The sequence below is a fragment of the Dermacentor variabilis genome, chromosome 3 (genome assembly GCF_050947875.1).
Source record: "Dermacentor variabilis isolate Ectoservices chromosome 3, ASM5094787v1, whole genome shotgun sequence".
NCBI classification, from domain to species: Eukaryota; Metazoa; Arthropoda; class Arachnida; order Ixodida; family Ixodidae; genus Dermacentor; species Dermacentor variabilis.
In genome coordinates, this window is record NC_134570.1 from 169621297 (window position 1) to 169639516 (window position 18220).

Below are 18220 nucleotides of genomic sequence, written 5' to 3' on the forward strand. Positions count from 1 at the left end.
TACCACAAAGAAAGGATATTCCGAGTTCTCTAGCAGTACTGTGTTGCTATCTTGTAAACAACTCTTCTAGCATTCTCCTTTCGCTAGAGGTCAGAACCCTGCTATATAGCCATGTGCAAAAAGTGCTTGCGTACGTTTCCTCTTTGGGCAACTGCGCTCTTATGCCAACATTTCCTAATGATTAAAATCATTTGTTTAGAGATCGCACTTTACTAAAAAGATGCTTAATATCTCTCCAGATTCCCTCGCCTAATACGTACGTTTACTGATAGTTGTATTATGCACTAAACTAATTCTTCGATATAAAGGCCGCTTTAATTTAATCCAATGATGATGAGAAAGCGTCTGTCATCCATTGTTTCGGTACACTTCCAGAAATTGCGCAGCTCGCGGCAGCGCGACTTCGACGAGCGCGAATGAAAGCGTGCGCTGAAAATTGATGAGAGATAGACGGAGGCAGGAAGTTAATGTTTTTTACGTGAAGCTGAAGCAAGCGATAGGTCCTAGGGTTGCGTATAAGCATAAATAGAAAACAAGAAGAATGATTACGGTGATAAAATAATAAATATGGATCCGAGAGTGTCAGAATACCTCCGCGTTGCCCTTAGCAGAGGACGCCCGTGTGTTTTCTCCAGGCACCAGCAACGTCAGACAGTCGAGCTGACAGCTCAAGCGCCGTTTTCTGCCACGGTCAGTAACTGCACGCGTCTTCCGTGTATTGGAGGACGGCGATGTCCGAGACGTTGCGCACTCTCGTTTCGCCCATGGCCGTTGTGCCGCCAAGCGCGAGGCGAGCCATCTGCCCAAAGTTGGTACGGGACGAGGCAATTGTCACGAGGTTGACGGGGGGCTCGCCGCGGGTCTCGCGCAGCTGCTCCTCGGAACCGCTCATGAGTGACACGGCCGCCAGATGTCGCCACGAGTACTCGCATTTCTCGCTGTATAGCATGCGCGCCGTTTCGGAGCTTGCGAGCGCGATCGCGCCCCCATGTGGCGATTCTGCAAGGAAGTCAGAAAAACAAGGCAATTGGAATTTTCCTGCGCGTCCTTTTTGACACATTTTATCCAGGCTGAAAACCCATGCAGGAGAGTTTTCTAAGATACTGACTTGCGTTTAAACTATTTATTTTCTGCAGACATACTTCGAGATCACGTCGTTTGTTGAGTAGCTTTCCGCCTAAGAATAAATATAGATTTGGTTAATAATAACAGCGTACCGTACAGTGTGAATCCCACTTGTCGAGTGGAATAGCGACCGGCTGCGGACTGCGCGAGCGTCCGCAGGAGTGTTAGAGTCTGGGCTATAGATGTGTTACATATAGCGCATGGTATAAGCATGCGGCACGACTTAGCTTGCGGAGTTTTTTCGCGGTGTTAGCCAACGCTTTTTTATATTTTGTTTTTCTCTCGAAAGAAGAGAATGATCTTGACTGCTTCGTCCTCTACCACGCATTCGCTGATTTTACAGAAATTGTGTCCTCACAAATATCCGTCGGATTCTTTTTTATGCAGTCGCGTGTGAGAACGCTGCCCGGTGACTACCGTGGTCTGCCCCGGCCTGTTGCGTCAATGCGACCCACCCATCTTTAGCGGTACCGAAGACCATGACGTAGAAGACTTGCTCGCTGACCACGACCGGGTGAGCATCCACAACCACTGAGACGACACCAAAAAACTGAATTACGTGTCGTTTTATTTGAGCGGTGTCGCCAGCGTGTGGCACCGCAACCACGAACTTGATCTGACGACTTCGACGGCCTTCAAGACTAACGTGACAGAGGTATTTGGGCGCCCCGCCGTTCGCAAGCTTCGCGCCGAGTAACGTTTGCGTGGCCGTGCGCAACAGTGGGGGGAGACATTTACAAGCTATGTTGTCGACCTCTGCAACCGCGTTGACGTCACAATGGCTGATGCCGAGAAGATCCACTATATCTTAAAAGGCATTGAAGACGACGCCTTCCAGATGATGCTGGCGAAAAATCCGTAGACAATCTCTGAACTCGTCAGTCTCTGTCAAAGCTTCGACGAACTGCGCAAACAACGCATAGCCACCTGCCAATCTACACCTCAGGCCACTTTAATGTCGAGCTTGGCTGCTGCCCTGGATAACACTTCGCTGTCAATTGCTACAGATCAAGGAGTTCGTCCGTGAAGACGTGGATCATCAGCTTTCCTTGATTCCCCTTGCACACGGCCAGCCGAGTACTCCGTTGGCGCCCGCTCTACAATCTGTCATCAAGGAGCAGGTAGCCGACCACATTTCGCCTTCTCTCCAGCAAGCTCCGACAGCCGCTCCCCTGCGCCACAGACCTACGGGCCCCATCGCCCACCTTTGCGCCCACCCGTATCCCCTCCAGTCCGTCCACTGGTGCACTAAGCACAACCTCAACACCATTGGCGCATGGAAGACAACCGTCCGATTTGTTTTTATTGTGGCCGTGCTGGACACGTGGCATGTCACTGTCGCCTGCTTCCACCGAACGTCCCCAACAATGTGCGTCCATATGCGCCACGTTTCCGAGAATGCCGCAACTATTCGGACACCTTTGAATCTCCTCCTGCCGTCGACATCGCATTCTCCGCCGCTCGCCGTTCACCTTCTCCTCACCGCCGCTCCCTTTCCCCCATGCACCGGCGACGGAGCCCTTTGCGCCAGGAAAACTAAAAATCGCAGTAGAGGAGGCGAGAACTGCGGTGTCAACGAAATGTATAAGGCCTAACACTTCCCCGAAGAATGTTATTGAAATCGCAATAGAAGGAACATTAACGCTAGCACTTGTGGACACCGACGCTGCACTTTCAGCGATAGATGCCCGTATTTGCCGCAAGATAAGAAAAGTGACGACGCCGCTTTCTGGACTGTCTCTTCGAACTGCCAACGCGCAGCACGTAGAGCCATTCGGCGCCTGCACTGCTCGTGTCGTAATTCAGGAGGCCTTCTATATAATAGAATTCATCGTGTTGCCATCATGTTCACACGACGTCATAATAGGTTGGAACTTTCTCTCCACACATCATGCGAGCATTGACTACGCCCGCGCCGAAATCGAGCTGTTTCAGTCCGACCGATATTATCACTGACCATAAGGACGATTGCCGCAAAATCGCTGTTTCAGAAGACACTGTTATACCTGCCTGGTCGTCAACTCTTGTCAATATCTCTTGTCAGTATCTCTTCGCTCCGTCTGAACTCTTAGTTCGCCGTCGTTCACTACTACTGCCGTTCACCATCCTCGAGTTCAAAGCTGGCGCCTCTATCATGTGCGTCTCAAACCCATCGGCTGAACCAATTACTTTACGCCGTCGTGAAAGCCTTGGCAGAGCAGAGCCACTTACCTCATCTTGAATACTTGTCACAATGGACGACTCCACTTATCTTGCTGCTCTCGAGGCATCGCCTCTTCAGTCACTGCCGCTTTCTTTTGCGCCAGCTATTGCCAGTGACCTTACCATGACGCAGCGCGACGAACTTCTTCGCTTGCTCCAAGGCTCCTCTTCCTCTTTTGACTGCCAAGCAAGATCACTCGGCCGCACAACGACTGTTTCGCACACTATCGACACTGGGAGTCATGCACCAATTCGACAGCATTCCTACCAGATATCGGCGACTAAAAGACGCGTTATCAATGACCAGGTGAGCGATATGCTCAATGGCGGTGTCATCCAGCCTTCTAGTAGTCCCTGGGCATCACCAGTCGCCCTAGTCAAAAAAGAAGACGGCAGCATACGATTTTGCGTCGATTATCGAAGGCTTAACAAGATTACCCGAAAGTATGTATACCCGTTGCCAAGTATTTACGACGCACTTGACTGTTTGCAAGGAGCGAAGTTTTTTCCTCCTTAGATCTCCGCTCTGGCTACTGGCAGCTGCCTATGGCTAACGCTGACTGTTCTAATACCGCGTTTGTAACGCCAGACGGCTTGTATGAATTCACTGTAATGCCGTTCGGTCTGTGCAATCCGCCCGCCACCTTTGAACGCATGATGGACGGCATCCTACGCGGGCTACAGTGGCATACTTGTCTCTGCTACCTTGACGACGTTGTCGTCTTTTCCCCTGATTTTCCGACTCATCTTCGGCGTTTACATCAAGTTTTGACCTGTCTCTGGAATGCTGGTCTCCAGCTTAACTTAGGAAAGTGCCAATTTTCAGCTCCAAAGCTGACTATATTAGGCCACGTTGTCCCCAAAGAAGGCATTCTTCCGGATCCTGCTAAACTTCGCGCCGTATCCGAATTTCCGAAGCCCACTAACTTGAAAGCACAACGCAGCTTCATTGGTGTATGCTCCTATTTTCGACGTTTCGTTTTCAATTTCGCCACTGTGATCGCACGACTAAACCAACTTCTCCAAAGCGACAATAAGATTTCTGCTTGGTCGGAAGCCTCTGATGATGCGTTTACGACTCTTCGTCCCCTACTCACGTCTCCGCCAATCTTGCGCCATTTTGATCCAAGCGCACCTACAGAACTTCACACTGACGCCAGTGGTGTCAGCCTTGGTGCCGTGCTCGCACAACGCAAGAACACTAATGCCGAATGCATAGTCGCTTATGCCAGTCGTGCCCTCACGAAACATGAGGCCAATTACTCAGTAACAGAAAGAGTGCCTCGCTATCGTGTGGGCGCTTCAAAAATTTCGTCCATATCTCTACGTTTGACGCTTTGACGTGGAGACAGATCATCACGCTCTTTGATGGGTGCCTAACCTAAAGGACCCGTCGGGCCGCCTCGCTAGGGGGGCCCTCCGAATCCAGGAATATGATATCCGTGTCGTCCATTGCTCTGGACGCACTCTGACGCCGATGCCCTCTCGCGCTCGCCAGTTACTTCAGACAGCAGCACTTCTACCTACAGATATGACATCTCACCGCTTGGCATCCTGGACATGGCATTGGAGAAACGAAAAGGCCCATGGATCGTCATGATATTCGACTTTTTGTCAAATCCTCCGGCAACTTCGGCACCTCGAGCGTTACGCCGACAGGTGCAGCATTTCACAATCCGCAACGGACTTTTATACCGCCGCAACTACCACAATGACGGCCGCAAATGGCTCTTAGCAGCGCCTCGCCACCTACTACAACATTTATGCTCCGCTTTTCATTCTGACCCGCACAATGGTCACGGAGGAGCGTCAAAAACCTACATACGGCTTCGCCTACGATATTATTGGCGAGGGATGTACACCTTCGTCCACTGTACACCGCTCCTGCATTGCCTGCCAGCGGCGCAAATGTGTCCTGCATCTCTCCACCGCACCTCTCCAACCACTTCCCTGCCCAGCTCAGCCATTTGACCGTATCGACATTGATATATGCGGGCCTCTTCCATCTACTGGCGCTGGCAACCGATGGATTAATGTCGCCGTAGATCATTTGACACGGTATGCTGAAACCATCACCTTGCCTGCCGCATCAGCAAAAGACGTCGCCTCGTTCATTCTAAACAACTTCGTTCTCCGCCATGGCGCACCTCGTGAACTGTTGAGCGATCGGGGCCGTGTATTCCTCTCGGACCTCATGCAGTCACTCCTATCTGAATGCCAAATTATTCACCGCACTACTGCTGCCTATCATCCACAGACCAATGGCGTAACAGAACGATTCAGCAGAACTCTTGTTGACATGCTATCAATGTACGTTGCATCTGACCACGCCAACTGGGATCTTGTACTCCCGTTCGTCACTTACGCATATAACACTGCCTCTCAAGCCACTACTGAATTCTCACCATTCTTTCTGCTTTACGGCCGCCATCCCCCCAGCACCATTGATACGGTTCTCCCGTACCGGCCGGACCCTGCTGAATGCTCACCTGTTTTGCGGTTGCTCAGCACGCTGAGAAATGCCGACAACTGGCCCGTTCTTTGACGTCTGCTTAACTTTGCTGCCAAAAAGAGCGTCATGACCTCAATCCTCCCTCTCACCCCATCCCCGCCGACTCACTCGTGTGGCTTTGGGTCCCGCCTGTTGCTGATCCTGGCCTTTCGTCCAAGCTTCTCCCGAAGTACCACACGCCCTACCGCGTGGTTGCGCAAACATCATCAGTGAACTACGTGGTCCAACCCGTATCGCCATCTCCCGATCTGCGTCGTTGGGGGCGAGAGACTGTGCACATTGACCGGCTGAAGCAGTATTACGATCCGCCCACCTCTTCCTACGTCGCCAGGATGGCTACTCTTCGATTCCGGGGGTGATTGTGACGAAGATTGGCAGGCTGAAAAGCCCCGTTGCCATGGCGTGGCTCGTACCCAGTTCGTTCGCTGGCTGCGCCCTACCTGCTGGTACTGAGTTTGTCGCTGCTGCTCTACGAGCCGAATAAACCACCCTTACAACATATATATATATATGTATATATATATATCATGCTGGTTTACCGATCGCAGTGATAGCTGCGTTGGCCAACAATACCGGTATCATAGAAGATGATAACGTAAAGATATGATAGTGACTTTAAGTCTATGAGAATTGAAAAGCATCAAAACGATGCCAGTGGGTGACGCCAATATTTCATAGCAATTGGCCTTTAGACGCTTTGTAATTTCACTGGGTTGGTCATAAACGAGCAATCTTATGCTTTAGTTCTCTCTTCATATGGTCAGATAGCGAGAATGTTTGTTAGAGACATTCTGTTCTCTAGAAAGTCTGAATTTGTACCGACCACACGGCGCAAAATCACAAAAGAGGGTTGTCTATTGCAATGGCATAAGAACGTCCTAAATACGATAGAATTGTACACCATTAGGAAGCACAAAAGCACATAGTTCTCTTTAGGGAATAATTTATAGGTAAGCTTCAACAGCACACTACAATGTGCCACTGATGTTAGGCAGTTTCTATCAAACCGTTCTACCTAAACAATATCAGATAATTTAGTGGGCATGAAATGCCAAGTTCAACAAAATGTCGCATTACGTAAAATATCTAGTTTTTAATAGATAATACAAGAGAGAGGTTAACAGGAAGATGGAGGCTTGAAGTTTCATTAGTAATAGTACAACGAATGTCGCTCGAGCCAACGTTTGGACAAGCGGCTAAACGTTCGCTCCAATGACATTATTTATTTGTTCTGTCACTGTTCGTACTTTTAGACAGTGCAAACGTAGAGCAGCCTCTATGCACAGTTTTACGCCCCACGAAATCTGGGAATAACAGACGATTTTGATACCAAAACTGAAAAGAACGCCGTGATTGCCGTTTGCCGAAAATAACGCAGGACCCAGAAGATAGTTAATCCTCGCGTTCCCTCAGTATGACCTCCGAGACTGGCAGCGTCCCTGGCACGCTGAAAACCTTAATGGCGGTGTGCTGGGCTTTAAGCCACACCTGCCGGGTGCATGCATTGTCTGCTTAAGTGGATATTAAATAGTGCTATTAGGAGTGTGAGACGGTTGCCAGCACTTGAACTTTTACAACGATTAGTTTCCCATACCTCAGTGGCAGCTACTCGCCCACCCATCTACAAATTGTCTGTTGGCGAATGTGCATTGTCAATTATTATGTGCTACTCATGACGACCGTCAGTAGTCGCGAATAATCGAGGCTGAGGCTTGCCTAACATTACACAGTAGTCAGTAGTTCATTGTCATTGCTGCAGAAACGTCTATCAGTGGCCTGCAACTTAGGTGGCTCACGTTAGGAAATAAGTTATCCCAATTCGAAGACCTCTGTTTATGGCACAAACAGCGGCTTTTTCCTGTGCTTTTTTTTATAAGCGCACTGGGAGCTGTACATTGCGCATCCTGGAACTGCTTTTGGAATCTTAGGCTGAAGCATAACACAGCGGTTAGGCAAATGGCAGGATACCTTCTACAGCTCAACATTTTCCATGGCCTAAATGTGCATGTGGCAAACATCGATGGAACAGTGCGTATTGTTGGAGGATAACGGAAGACATGTCAAGTCCCATAGGCAGATAACACACTTTTTACCCTGACCGCCGCACTAAGGAATTAGTAATTCCCGTTGAAATGTCTCATGACCGACGCACGGTGAAAGTGAGGAAACGTTCACGAAGAACACATAGAATAATATGGGCTGCGACACGGGAATGCTGCTCCAAACGCAACTAGAGTACATCGTGCCGCTCGGCTTACCGTCTTTCGTGGTAACCGGTATGCGGTGGAAGAGTGGCATCGAAAAAACGTTGACCGGTAGAAAGCGTTCCAGTCTGCTGAGCAGTTCAACGGGCTTGTACGCTTTCGATTCTCTTAGAAGCCGGTGGTAAGCGTCGAACAACATTCGCAGCAGGCGAGCGTTGCGGTGCGCCACGATCAGCTCGGTGCGGAGACGACCACCGCTAGGCCAAGCCAGAGCCATCTCGTAGCGCCGGTAGGCACCGGCACTGCGCAGCAGGTACGTGTCCTTGTCCACGTAGATACCGCCTTCGGCCAACAGGATGCTGAGCGCCACCAACGGCCTCACCTCTTCGGCGTCACTGTATCTGCGTCGTACAACGGGTGAGGTTAGCGAACGATGTGAAAGCCAGTGCCCATTTCTATATTTGTTGTAAAGATCGGTTTCAAGAAAGCTTTCCGATCCTTCAGCACTGTTGTAATATTATCGTGCACCCTTTGTTCACGCGACCATCGTTAAGCCGGCGAAGCCTACGACTTGTATGATTCAATCCGCGTCCGAGGCCGGCAGCGATAATAGATGTCGATAATTATCGACAGCTCTTGCCAAGTAGCGCGCTGTCACTAATACGAGTACCATACCTTGTTCCAATCACTTCTTAATTATTGCAAATTATTCTGAGTATTAACCGCGCAAAAGCGCCTGCTATAGTTACAATACAAAGTATATTTTCGAAGATTGCACATGCCAATGCGCGATGTGCCATACTAAATAAATTAGACAAAGCAGACTTCCAATACCCGAATGATATAATATTCCGATAGTAATTATAGGGACACTCCTTGCGAATTTCTGCCGTCGCTGCCTGCATCGCCGTGAGGTTCCGCATGAAGCCCTAAGGCGATAAAATCATCGCCACACGCCGTATGCTGTATCTGCAAGGGAAAGCGTGCGAGAGTGAGTCGGCAATCGCGGCTTAATCGCGCAAGCAACAGCGGAAAGCGGGGAGGAAGCAAGCCGCATTCCGTCGCGCGCAAGGCTTCGGGGGGAGTGGCGTCCTAAGCGGGCGGCTCCGACGCCTGCGCGCGCCCGGCCGGGCCGCTGTATCTTGAATATGACCTTGTTGCCATCCTGCAAGCCATCCTCAATGACACGACGCTTGTTCATTTAGTTAGTATGTCTATGTTTACATGTTTATACGGCTTATGAAACTACTATCCTTACTTGTTATAGCTGTCCGCTAATTGCGTATAGGTTGAGAAGCAGTGAGTTGTGGATGGTAAGAACACCCAGAACATCACAGGCGTTACAAACCATACAGTGCTTCGTTTAGTGATCGAACTACAAAGAAATACGTTTGTTCCAAATCAACTTTCGTTTAATGATTTACTCACACACATGTTTATTATGAAACTGAATAAAAGTTAATATGCTTTACTGAAATTGTGTAAATGTTAAAAAGGTTATATTGTGCTCCGTATGCCGTATCTACTTCGTTCTTTCTATTTCGTGTTTTTTTTATGTTGAATGCATATGCACCCTAATGTATTATTTTTGGGCTAGAACTATGTATTTCATATTCCTAGTCTGTTCATTGTAATTTCTGTTATTTTATTACTTCGTTTAGTGCGAATGATGCACGACTGCGCCGTTCAACGCCAAAGCGTGAGCTCCCGGTTTTGTCAAACTGCAAATTTGTTCTGCGGCTTTTACTACTTTCTTCAGCCATTGTAAATGAGTGATGAGAAATGTAATTATTATTATTATTATTACTATTATTATTACAATGACGTGCGGCCAATACCGTTTAACATTTACCCTCCGGTGTCCTATGCTTAAAATCGATTACTTTCGTTGTTAAATTGACGGCCGACTACGTGCGCGCGCGTTACGCAGCTTGTAAACCTAACCTAGCCGAATCACTCCCGACCACAGTGATGGAGCCAGCAATTTATTTTGCGGAAGGGCGCATTTGACCAAAAAGGAGCAGGCGGGGGTTGTGGCATGGAGTTTCGTTCCAGGTACCCTGGTAGAAATAAATTCCTGGGAGCTGGGGGCAGGGGGAGGGGTAAGGGGGGAGCGATGACGTGCCCAATGATCTCTCTGCGGCAATACCGCGGCCGCCAACTATCTATCACTCACTTCCCCGTTACGTTTCACAGCGAAATGCGAAGCCTCTAGCGAAAGAAAGCCTAGTGATAAGTTGAGGGACCGCAGTATGTACGTCCGGTTGGTCAGTGCTCATAAGGCTCAAATACCGAAGCAATGCCCAGAAAAGGGCACCATTATGTGAGAAGATGCAGCACGCACACTCAACTGAAGCACAGTCACAAGTGTGCACGTGTGTTCGTGGATCGTACATTGTCACTATGGTGCTAAACGAGGCAAGAATATCGGTATAAACATTTTGCCCCAAAGTGAAGCATCGCAAGCTATAGGAAAGTTTAGCCTATCGGTGAAGTGAGAGAAGGGGGAAAGCAACGCAGGGAGGTTAACCAGACTGCGTCCAGCACGCGTGGGGAGGAGGGGTGAAAGAAAGAGATAGAAGACGTGGGCCTATATCGCACTTAAAGATACACTAAGCTAGGTGCAGCATGTCTACAGTCTGGCACACAAGTCTTACCTTCAGGTACTGAAGAAGCGCTCGAAAGGCTTTCTAGGCTGATGAACTGTGAGCTTAAGCTCCCAAGACCTTTCCTTTTGTAAATGGCCTATCGTTCAGCCTTTTCAAGGCGCACAGATGAGTCTGACGTCGATTATCGAAGCGAGAACAGTTTCACAGAAGATGATTTATTTATTTATTTATTTCAGATACCCTCATGGCCCACAGGGCATTATTGAGGGGAGTGGTACACACATTGCAATAAATTTGTAGAAAAGGAGACAACGCATATATATAAAACATATATATACCGGAACAAATACATAATTCACAACCCGGAACATGAAGCGAGTTCAAAATTGTACAATTTCCAAGAAACGCTAAATCACGCACAAAAAATTTGAAAATTGCAAAACGCCACCATTAGCACAAACATGAACACAGCAAATCTGGGGGGAAAATACAGAAGGATGCGCATGATAACGAGAAAAATGGAAATGGAATCAAAGCTATGGCAAGCAATAATGTGTTGATAATTTCTTATTAAATTCATCAAAATCTTTCGAAAGTGCAATATCCCATGGTAGCTGGTTCCAGTCCAACGATGTTTTTGGAATGAAAGAATTCCTGCAGGATGTTGTACGGCACTGTGAAACACCAACTTTGCATGGATGATCTAAGCGGGATGAAACATATGTTGGCGGCGTGAGTAATGTATCTTTAAGGGAGCAATTCATGTGGTAAATTTTAAAAAACAGACACAGGCGTGATATCTTTCTGCGCGTTGCGAGAGGGGTTAGTGACAATGTGTTTTTCATTTCTGTGACGCTGGACAAACGATCATAGTTACGAAGGATGAAACGGGCTGCTCTGTTCTGTACAGCTTCGAGGGCGTCGATAAGAGAGTTGGTGAAAGGGTCCCATACTGAGTTAGCATATTCTAATTTGGAGCGGACAAGCGATTTGTATAGAAGAAGTTTAACAGGTGTCGGGGCTAAGGAAAAATTCCGTTTCAGATATCCAAGCATGCGGTTAGCGGACGCGATGATAGAAATGATATGTGCCTTCCAAGCTAGGTTTGACGTTATAATGACACCGAGGTATTTGTAAGATGTTACCGGTGTTAGCAGGGAAGAACAAATAGTGTAGGGAGCGGGGCACGGATTGACGCGACGCGAAAAACGCATTACTTTGCATTTAGTATCGTTAAGTGTCATCTTCCATTGTGAACACCAGTTAGATATATTAGCTAAGTCTTCCTGGAGTAGTACGGTGTCATTAGTATTTTTTATTTCCCGGTAAACTACACAGTCATCGGCAAAAAGTCGCACTGTGGATGTTACGTTGTTAGGCAAGTCATTAATATATACCAGAAAGAGCAAGGGACCGATAACAGAACCTTGTGGGACGCCTGAGGTCACAGATACCGGTGATGAGTTAATGCCGTTAGCGTGCACGTACTGGAACCTGTTAGACAAAAAGCATTCAATCCATCGTAGTACATTTTGGTCGATGTTAAATTTACTTAGTTTGTGAAGAAGCAAGCTGTGAGAGACTTTGTCGAATGCTTTGGAAAAGTCTAAATAGATGCAGTCAACCTCACTGCCACGATCAAGTAGGAAGCTAATATCATTTGTAAAATTTATTAGCTGTGTTTCACAAGAAAAGTGTTTTCTAAAACCATGCTGCGCATGAGTAAAAAAGGATGATGACTCAAGAAAGTTTGCTAGGGATGACAAGATGACATGTTCCATTACCTTGCAAGGAATGCTGGTTAGTGATACTGGCCGATAGTTGAGTGATAGGTGCTTGTCGCCTGATTTATGGAATGGAACCACCTTAGCCAATTTCCAGTCGTCTGGAAGGTCACAAGTTTGAAGGGATTGCTCAAATATAAAGTATGATTGATGGTGTCTTCACACTTGAACTTAGCGGACATCGGCGAGTCCACCATTCCAATACGATAATTGTAGGAGTTATTGAATGCTACTCGTACCTACAGCAGACGCAGCAGTATCGGGATGGTGGGATGCAAGAGCTGCCAGCGGTGTTGCTGTCGAGACACTTCAACGGTGCACGAGATGACAGTGGAGGAATATATGTGCAGACACCATCGACGATGACTGCCAATGTAAACGAATAGCCAAACGCTTCAAGAAAGCTCTTGCCACTATTAAATGAATGGAGCACTTGTAGGTGTATATTTGTTGCTGCGAGCATAGGTAGGTAGCATCTACATTTCGCTATCTCCCAAAAACCAGAGCCGTTGAAATGAAATCAAGAGTTTCACTAAATCTCGTCTGGTCGGGAAGTAACAGCATAATAGGAAGAAAAACAGAGCGCCGACCAAAATGGGGTTGTCTAAAAAGTCTTCAAAGTTTCGCCTTCCACAAGGAAGCCCTGTTAACAGATCTCACTGAACAAGGCTTCCGTGTGGAAGCCGAAACGTATGCGAATTTTTAGACAACGCCATTTTGGTCGGCGTTCTGTTTTCCTTCCTATTACACCAGAGCCAGCACATATAAAGCGGTTCTATATTCGAACGGGACATGCGTCTCAAAGTCTTTTAGTCATACTTGGCAACTTTCCCATGTTTACGAATTTCAGCTGGTTGTACGATTTTAAGACCATTGCGTCAAAATTTACGAAAAAATAATTTTGGTTGCCAGAATGTTCGCACGTGTGTCTCTGTACCTTCCGGCCGAAGGATGCCGAAAGGATGCTGGAGGGACACTTTCCTAGAGCAAGCTTACACAAAGAAGTTCTTGAAGCAGGTGAAATTGGCAAGAGCTAAGTCGCTCCAAAAATCACCATGACCTAGAAATAGTTTCTTCCTGGTCCTTATTTGCTGTTGCAAGTTTCCTGCTTGTCGATGTGCTGCGACTAAATTCAAATCCTCGTTGCTGAAGCGCCTATGCATCTCTGCGACGATGTGTACTCAGTGAAGCTATAAAAATGTGATTCATGTTCCCCTTTCCCACTTCTCTTCCCCTTTCTTGAGATTTTACGAGTTGCTTAGTTAGCAGTTGGGTAGCTGTGCTTTATTAGCTGGCGTTCAATGGCGAACGTGCCTCGAAACATCGACTGGCACGCGCTCTTTCCAAGGCCAACCACCGACCATGAAAACCGGCAAAAAAGCCAAACAACGCTATTCGCCTTAGAAGTGCAGCAATGGAGCAACATCGCCATGATGTTACATTTTATGAAAACGCGATGCTCGTGTTTGGCAACTTTCGGAGTTTCGCCATCTGCAGCGCGCTATTTCACAACGCAGTCTATGACCACACTTTTTGCTGCGAAATTACAGGGGCACCGAAGTTACGTTCGCGCCGTCGACGTCGGCATTGCCGTGCGCTCTCCGTCGTGGGCGTATGCGTGGCTCGCGCTCTCGAACTTAGAGGGTCTCCGGTGACGTGAAGTTCTTTTGGCCAACCGCCGTGGTTGCTCGGTGGCTATGGTGTTGGGCTGCTGAGCACAAGGTCGCGGGATCGAACCCCGGCTATGGCGGCCACATTTCGATGGGTGCGAAGTTCGAAAACACCCGTGTGCTTAGATTTAGGTGCACTTTAAGGAACCCCAGGTGGTCGAAATTTCGGGAGTCCCCCACTACGGCGTGCCTCATAATCAGAAAGTAGTTTTAGCACGTAAAACCCCATAATAAAGTTCTTTTGACAGCAGAAGCGGTACGGTCAATAGCTGCGGTGGCGGAGCCACTGCAGCTGCGTTGCGCTGCTCGCATGAGCATTGTACGCACGCATTCTATTGGCCGAGTAGCACTCCTACTTAGCTGCGGTGCTTATGCACTGTTCTTAGTGGGACGGGAGCAAGCGCCAAGATAAGTTTATTTAATAACTTACTGGGCGGTGATTAAAGCCGACGATTTTTCGCTGGTCTGAGCCTGTGCGCAGTCGAGGAGCGGTACCTATAGTATACATACAACGCCACTGCCGCCGCTCTTCACCTCGTCAGTATTGCGAGTGGTCTGGCAGCTGCGAGCTAGCTGTTTGTTGCCCAGTAGGAGTTGCCCGGCATGCTGTATTGCGCCAAATGCGCCTAAAAGCGAGTGACATTCAAAGCACACCGATAGCGGGGAACACAGTCGGAGATCGTTGAAAATCTGATCTGCTGTTCAAGTATGTCATCTTTGATACATGGCTCATGGATGCTTCCAGCGTAACCACTGGTGTCCGCGTGTCTTCCAGGAAGTGCAACACAATTCGTGTCCCGCATGGAATCTGATTACACAAGGTTCAGCACGAACATACACCAGAGTTAAAATCAACGATAACGTACACTGGAGTAAGTTCCAAATATTTCCGTCCCGCCCGGCGCTGAGCAATAACATTAGGTTGTTAGCGGGTCAAATGCAGTCAACGGAAAAAGGATAGATAAGTACACGTGCTATTATCTATCGAACAACAAAGGAATATATGGAATAAGGCATGACGACAATTAGTTCCCGATTGTTAGAGTCTGACGATGGTATAACAATAGCAACGTGGCGGCGACGACATGAGGATAATGATACGATGATCGTATGACGCCAACCAGATGAAGCAACGGAATCGACAACGATGGCACTACCAAGAAGACAGAATGAAGATGATAGTATGACAAGAGATACGTGCTAACGTTCGTGTGGCGACGACGCAATGACAATCATGCAGTAACAATGTCGTCGTCATCACCGTGAAGCTGCGCTCCTATTTAGGTATGTGTATTACCGCGATGGGAGTTAAGGAGCCCGGGTCGCAGAAAATTTGGCTTCGGCAAGAAGAATCTCGCACCGAGTTCCGAACCACGCATACCCAAGCACTTGTCTACCAACAAAGTTGCTTCTTTCATTCTTTACAAAGTTATTCCTTAGAATTTCGAGAACGGCAGCCCACAAACAAATGTAATGAAAAAAAAAACACTGACAGTGCATGTCCTTTATGTTAGCACTTCGTAGACTGAAATATTAAATGTGCGAAACAATAATAGGAGCTCGAGCCGCGAAAGAGGCCGCGTTTCTACCAGAAAGCTCGCCTTCGTGCATAGTGTTCGTAGAAAGCGTTTCCCGGTAAACGTTACAGTTACATAAGCAGCAGCTGCCGGGAAGCATGAAAAGCGGTAATGAGTCTTGGAACACTATCGCGTTCCACTCTTAAACGCGACGCTTAAGCCTCCTCCAAATTTTCTATATGCCACGCCATGCTTATCTAATGCTGTATATGCAGCTTATATGCTTACACTATTCTACCACCTAAGTTGCTCACACCAAGTTTTACGTTTAAGCCTTTAAATGACTCGTTAAGTATTTTGAGAATGACAGCCAGAAAACTAATCTCAATAAACATAACACTCATAGAACATGTCTTTATCCCAGATCTCAGTATATTAAACATTAACAGCGCAAAGCAATATCATACCTCAAACCTGAACATGATGGAATTTTACTGGAGCGGCTCTTTACGGGCAGCGTAATGGTGCCTGTGCGATGCCCTAAACGGCGTAGTAAAGCTTCGAGGTGTGCCAGAAAATTTGGGCATCTGTGTATAATGCGTTCGCGTGAGTCGGACCCGCATATAGTTGAAACACCAACGGAGAAGTTCAAGGGCAACGCGTTACCTTGCTATTTTTTTTGTGGCCTCCCCACCACACGGCATCAGTATACTTCGGTCACATAGATAATCTGATGTCGCCTCCAAGCCAGCGCTGGCAATATAAATCAATCAATCAACCAATCGATTGATTATAAATAATTCACAGCGATACAACGAAAACAAACACTCAATAGCACCAGAGGACCACGTGGGCACATCAGAAGTTTGCAGACACAGCATATATGCAGTCAGCTGAAGGAAGACTACCGTAAAAGGGTGTCGCTGAGAGAGGCAGTACATTTGAGTGTGAGGAAGATGACTCGTAATAATAATAATGATGAGAAAATAAGAAGAATGTGAGCTTTAGGAAGGGAGAACAAGGCTCAATCTAAAGCACTCCCTGCTTGAATGTGTTACCACCGACTAGGTATCGGCTGCCAATTGCAAAGCACGCACTGCAACATTTTTGTGCAGCTGCGACGGCTGTCACAGCGACAGCTCTCGCATCCCTCTCCCCTCTCCCCCACTTCCCGACCCTTATGTTTGTTTACACGTGCTGCGGTGCGCCTTCAATAACGTTAGGACAGCTCTGTTAATATCCCGTGCGAGTTCTGAAGCACGTGCAGAAAGCTGGTGTTTTCCTGAGTTTTTGCGATATCAGAGAAAGACGCCAACGACTGCATAATCTCAAGACGGCTGTAGGAATGGTCACACACATTACCACAAAAGAGCATGCTGCATATCAACCGATCTTTCAATGGGCGGACGTACCTGACGTCGGAGACACCTTCCGGCATTTCTACGTGCCGTACGTCAAGACCAGGAATTCTTTCGACGAGGGCCCAGTGGAAGCTCAGCCTGATCGCGCTGCAGTTCTGGCAGTGAAGGACGAGCCTGCGCGGCGTTTTCTGCAGCCAGGCAGCACGAATGCAGATCGCGTCCAGGAAGGTCACCGACCTATTGCCGAGGAACACGAAGTGGACGACATCGGGCACCACTGGGACTGAGTAGCCCGTCACGTTGTCGGCGAACGTGAAGTTTACCATTTCTCCTGCCCGCAGGTTTACGAGAGAGACGCGTATCCGATCGGCCGCGAAGTTCGAGAATTGATCGCGGAACGCGTAGCACATACAGCTTAGTGCAAGCAACACAAATATGCGGGCGGATTTGAGCTTTCCAACGAGTCGCTTTCGGGCGTGGTTCAACTGCGCACGGATCGCAGCAGTGAGCGTCATTGCCTGGTCGCAGAACCTTTGAGGAAACCTTTTGTTGATGTCGATTCTTTTTCCACCTTTTGCAAGCCTTCTTCTTCCTCGTCTTCTTTTTGCCAAAGGGAGATACAGAAAGCACGCGCGGCTAATAATTCGTTGATAGTTACTTTGGAGCGAGTTAAGCGGTAAAAAGCAAAAAAGAACCATGGACCGAGAAGGAAGCGGTCGATGTGAAAAATGTTTCAAGAATTTTCAAAAAACAAAGGAGGAATAAGTAACGTAGGAAATGAAGCCTGTTGCTGTTCTTACTTCTAAACATGGCTCACGCCCCCAAGGGTTAACCACATTACAGGGTATAAAAATAGATGCAAAAAAAAGCGAAATAAAAAAATTTGCACGAAGATTAAGCTTCGCCTCTAAGAGTGAAACGTGATACTATTCAAAGATGCATAACTGCTTCCTAGGCTTCCCGGCAACTGCAGGTTATGTAACCATAATGTTTACTGGGAACGAGCTGGCTGCGAACGCTATGCACGAAGCCGAGATTTGTGGTAAAAACGCGACCTTTTTCGTGAGCTGCGGATGTGCGGAGGCGAGCGCCACGTTTTATAAAGAACCGAGTGCGACGCTCTATCAAAGGTAGAGACGCTAGAAAAGGGTTTAGTGTTTGAGTTTCCTCGTACGAGAATTATGTTTTGACGTATATTAATATTACCACACCACGGTACCATGTCTACACTGTGTG

General features: G+C 47.7%; 1 protein-coding gene across 1 annotated transcript; it reads right to left on the bottom strand.

Moving 5' to 3' along the window:
- Window positions 1-459: 459 nt before the first annotated feature.
- Window positions 460-17560, bottom strand: LOC142574313 (uncharacterized). Its single transcript, XM_075683431.1, has 3 exons — window positions 17036-17560; window positions 8098-8444; window positions 460-999 (listed from the first exon to the last, which is right to left on the bottom strand). The coding sequence occupies exons 1-3, from the start codon at window positions 17497-17499 to the stop codon at window positions 692-694; spliced, it is 1119 nt and encodes a 372-aa protein (XP_075539546.1). The 5' UTR covers window positions 17500-17560; the 3' UTR covers window positions 460-691.
- Between the last annotated feature and the right edge of the window lie 660 nt (window positions 17561-18220).

Bases quoted from the DNA above. Each gene is read 5' to 3' on its own strand.
- LOC142574313 (XM_075683431.1), bottom strand. From the start codon at position 17,499: ATGACGCTCACTGCTGCGATCCGTGCGCAGTTGAACCACGCCCGAAAG. The intron at 8,445-17,035 runs GTACGTCCGCCC...TGTACGACGCAG, and splicing joins GAAGGTGTCTCCGACGTCAG to ATACAGTGACGCCGAAGAGG. The intron at 1,000-8,097 runs GTAAGCCGAGCG...ACTTCCTTGCAG, and splicing joins ACCGGTTACCACGAAAGACG to AATCGCCACATGGGGGCGCG.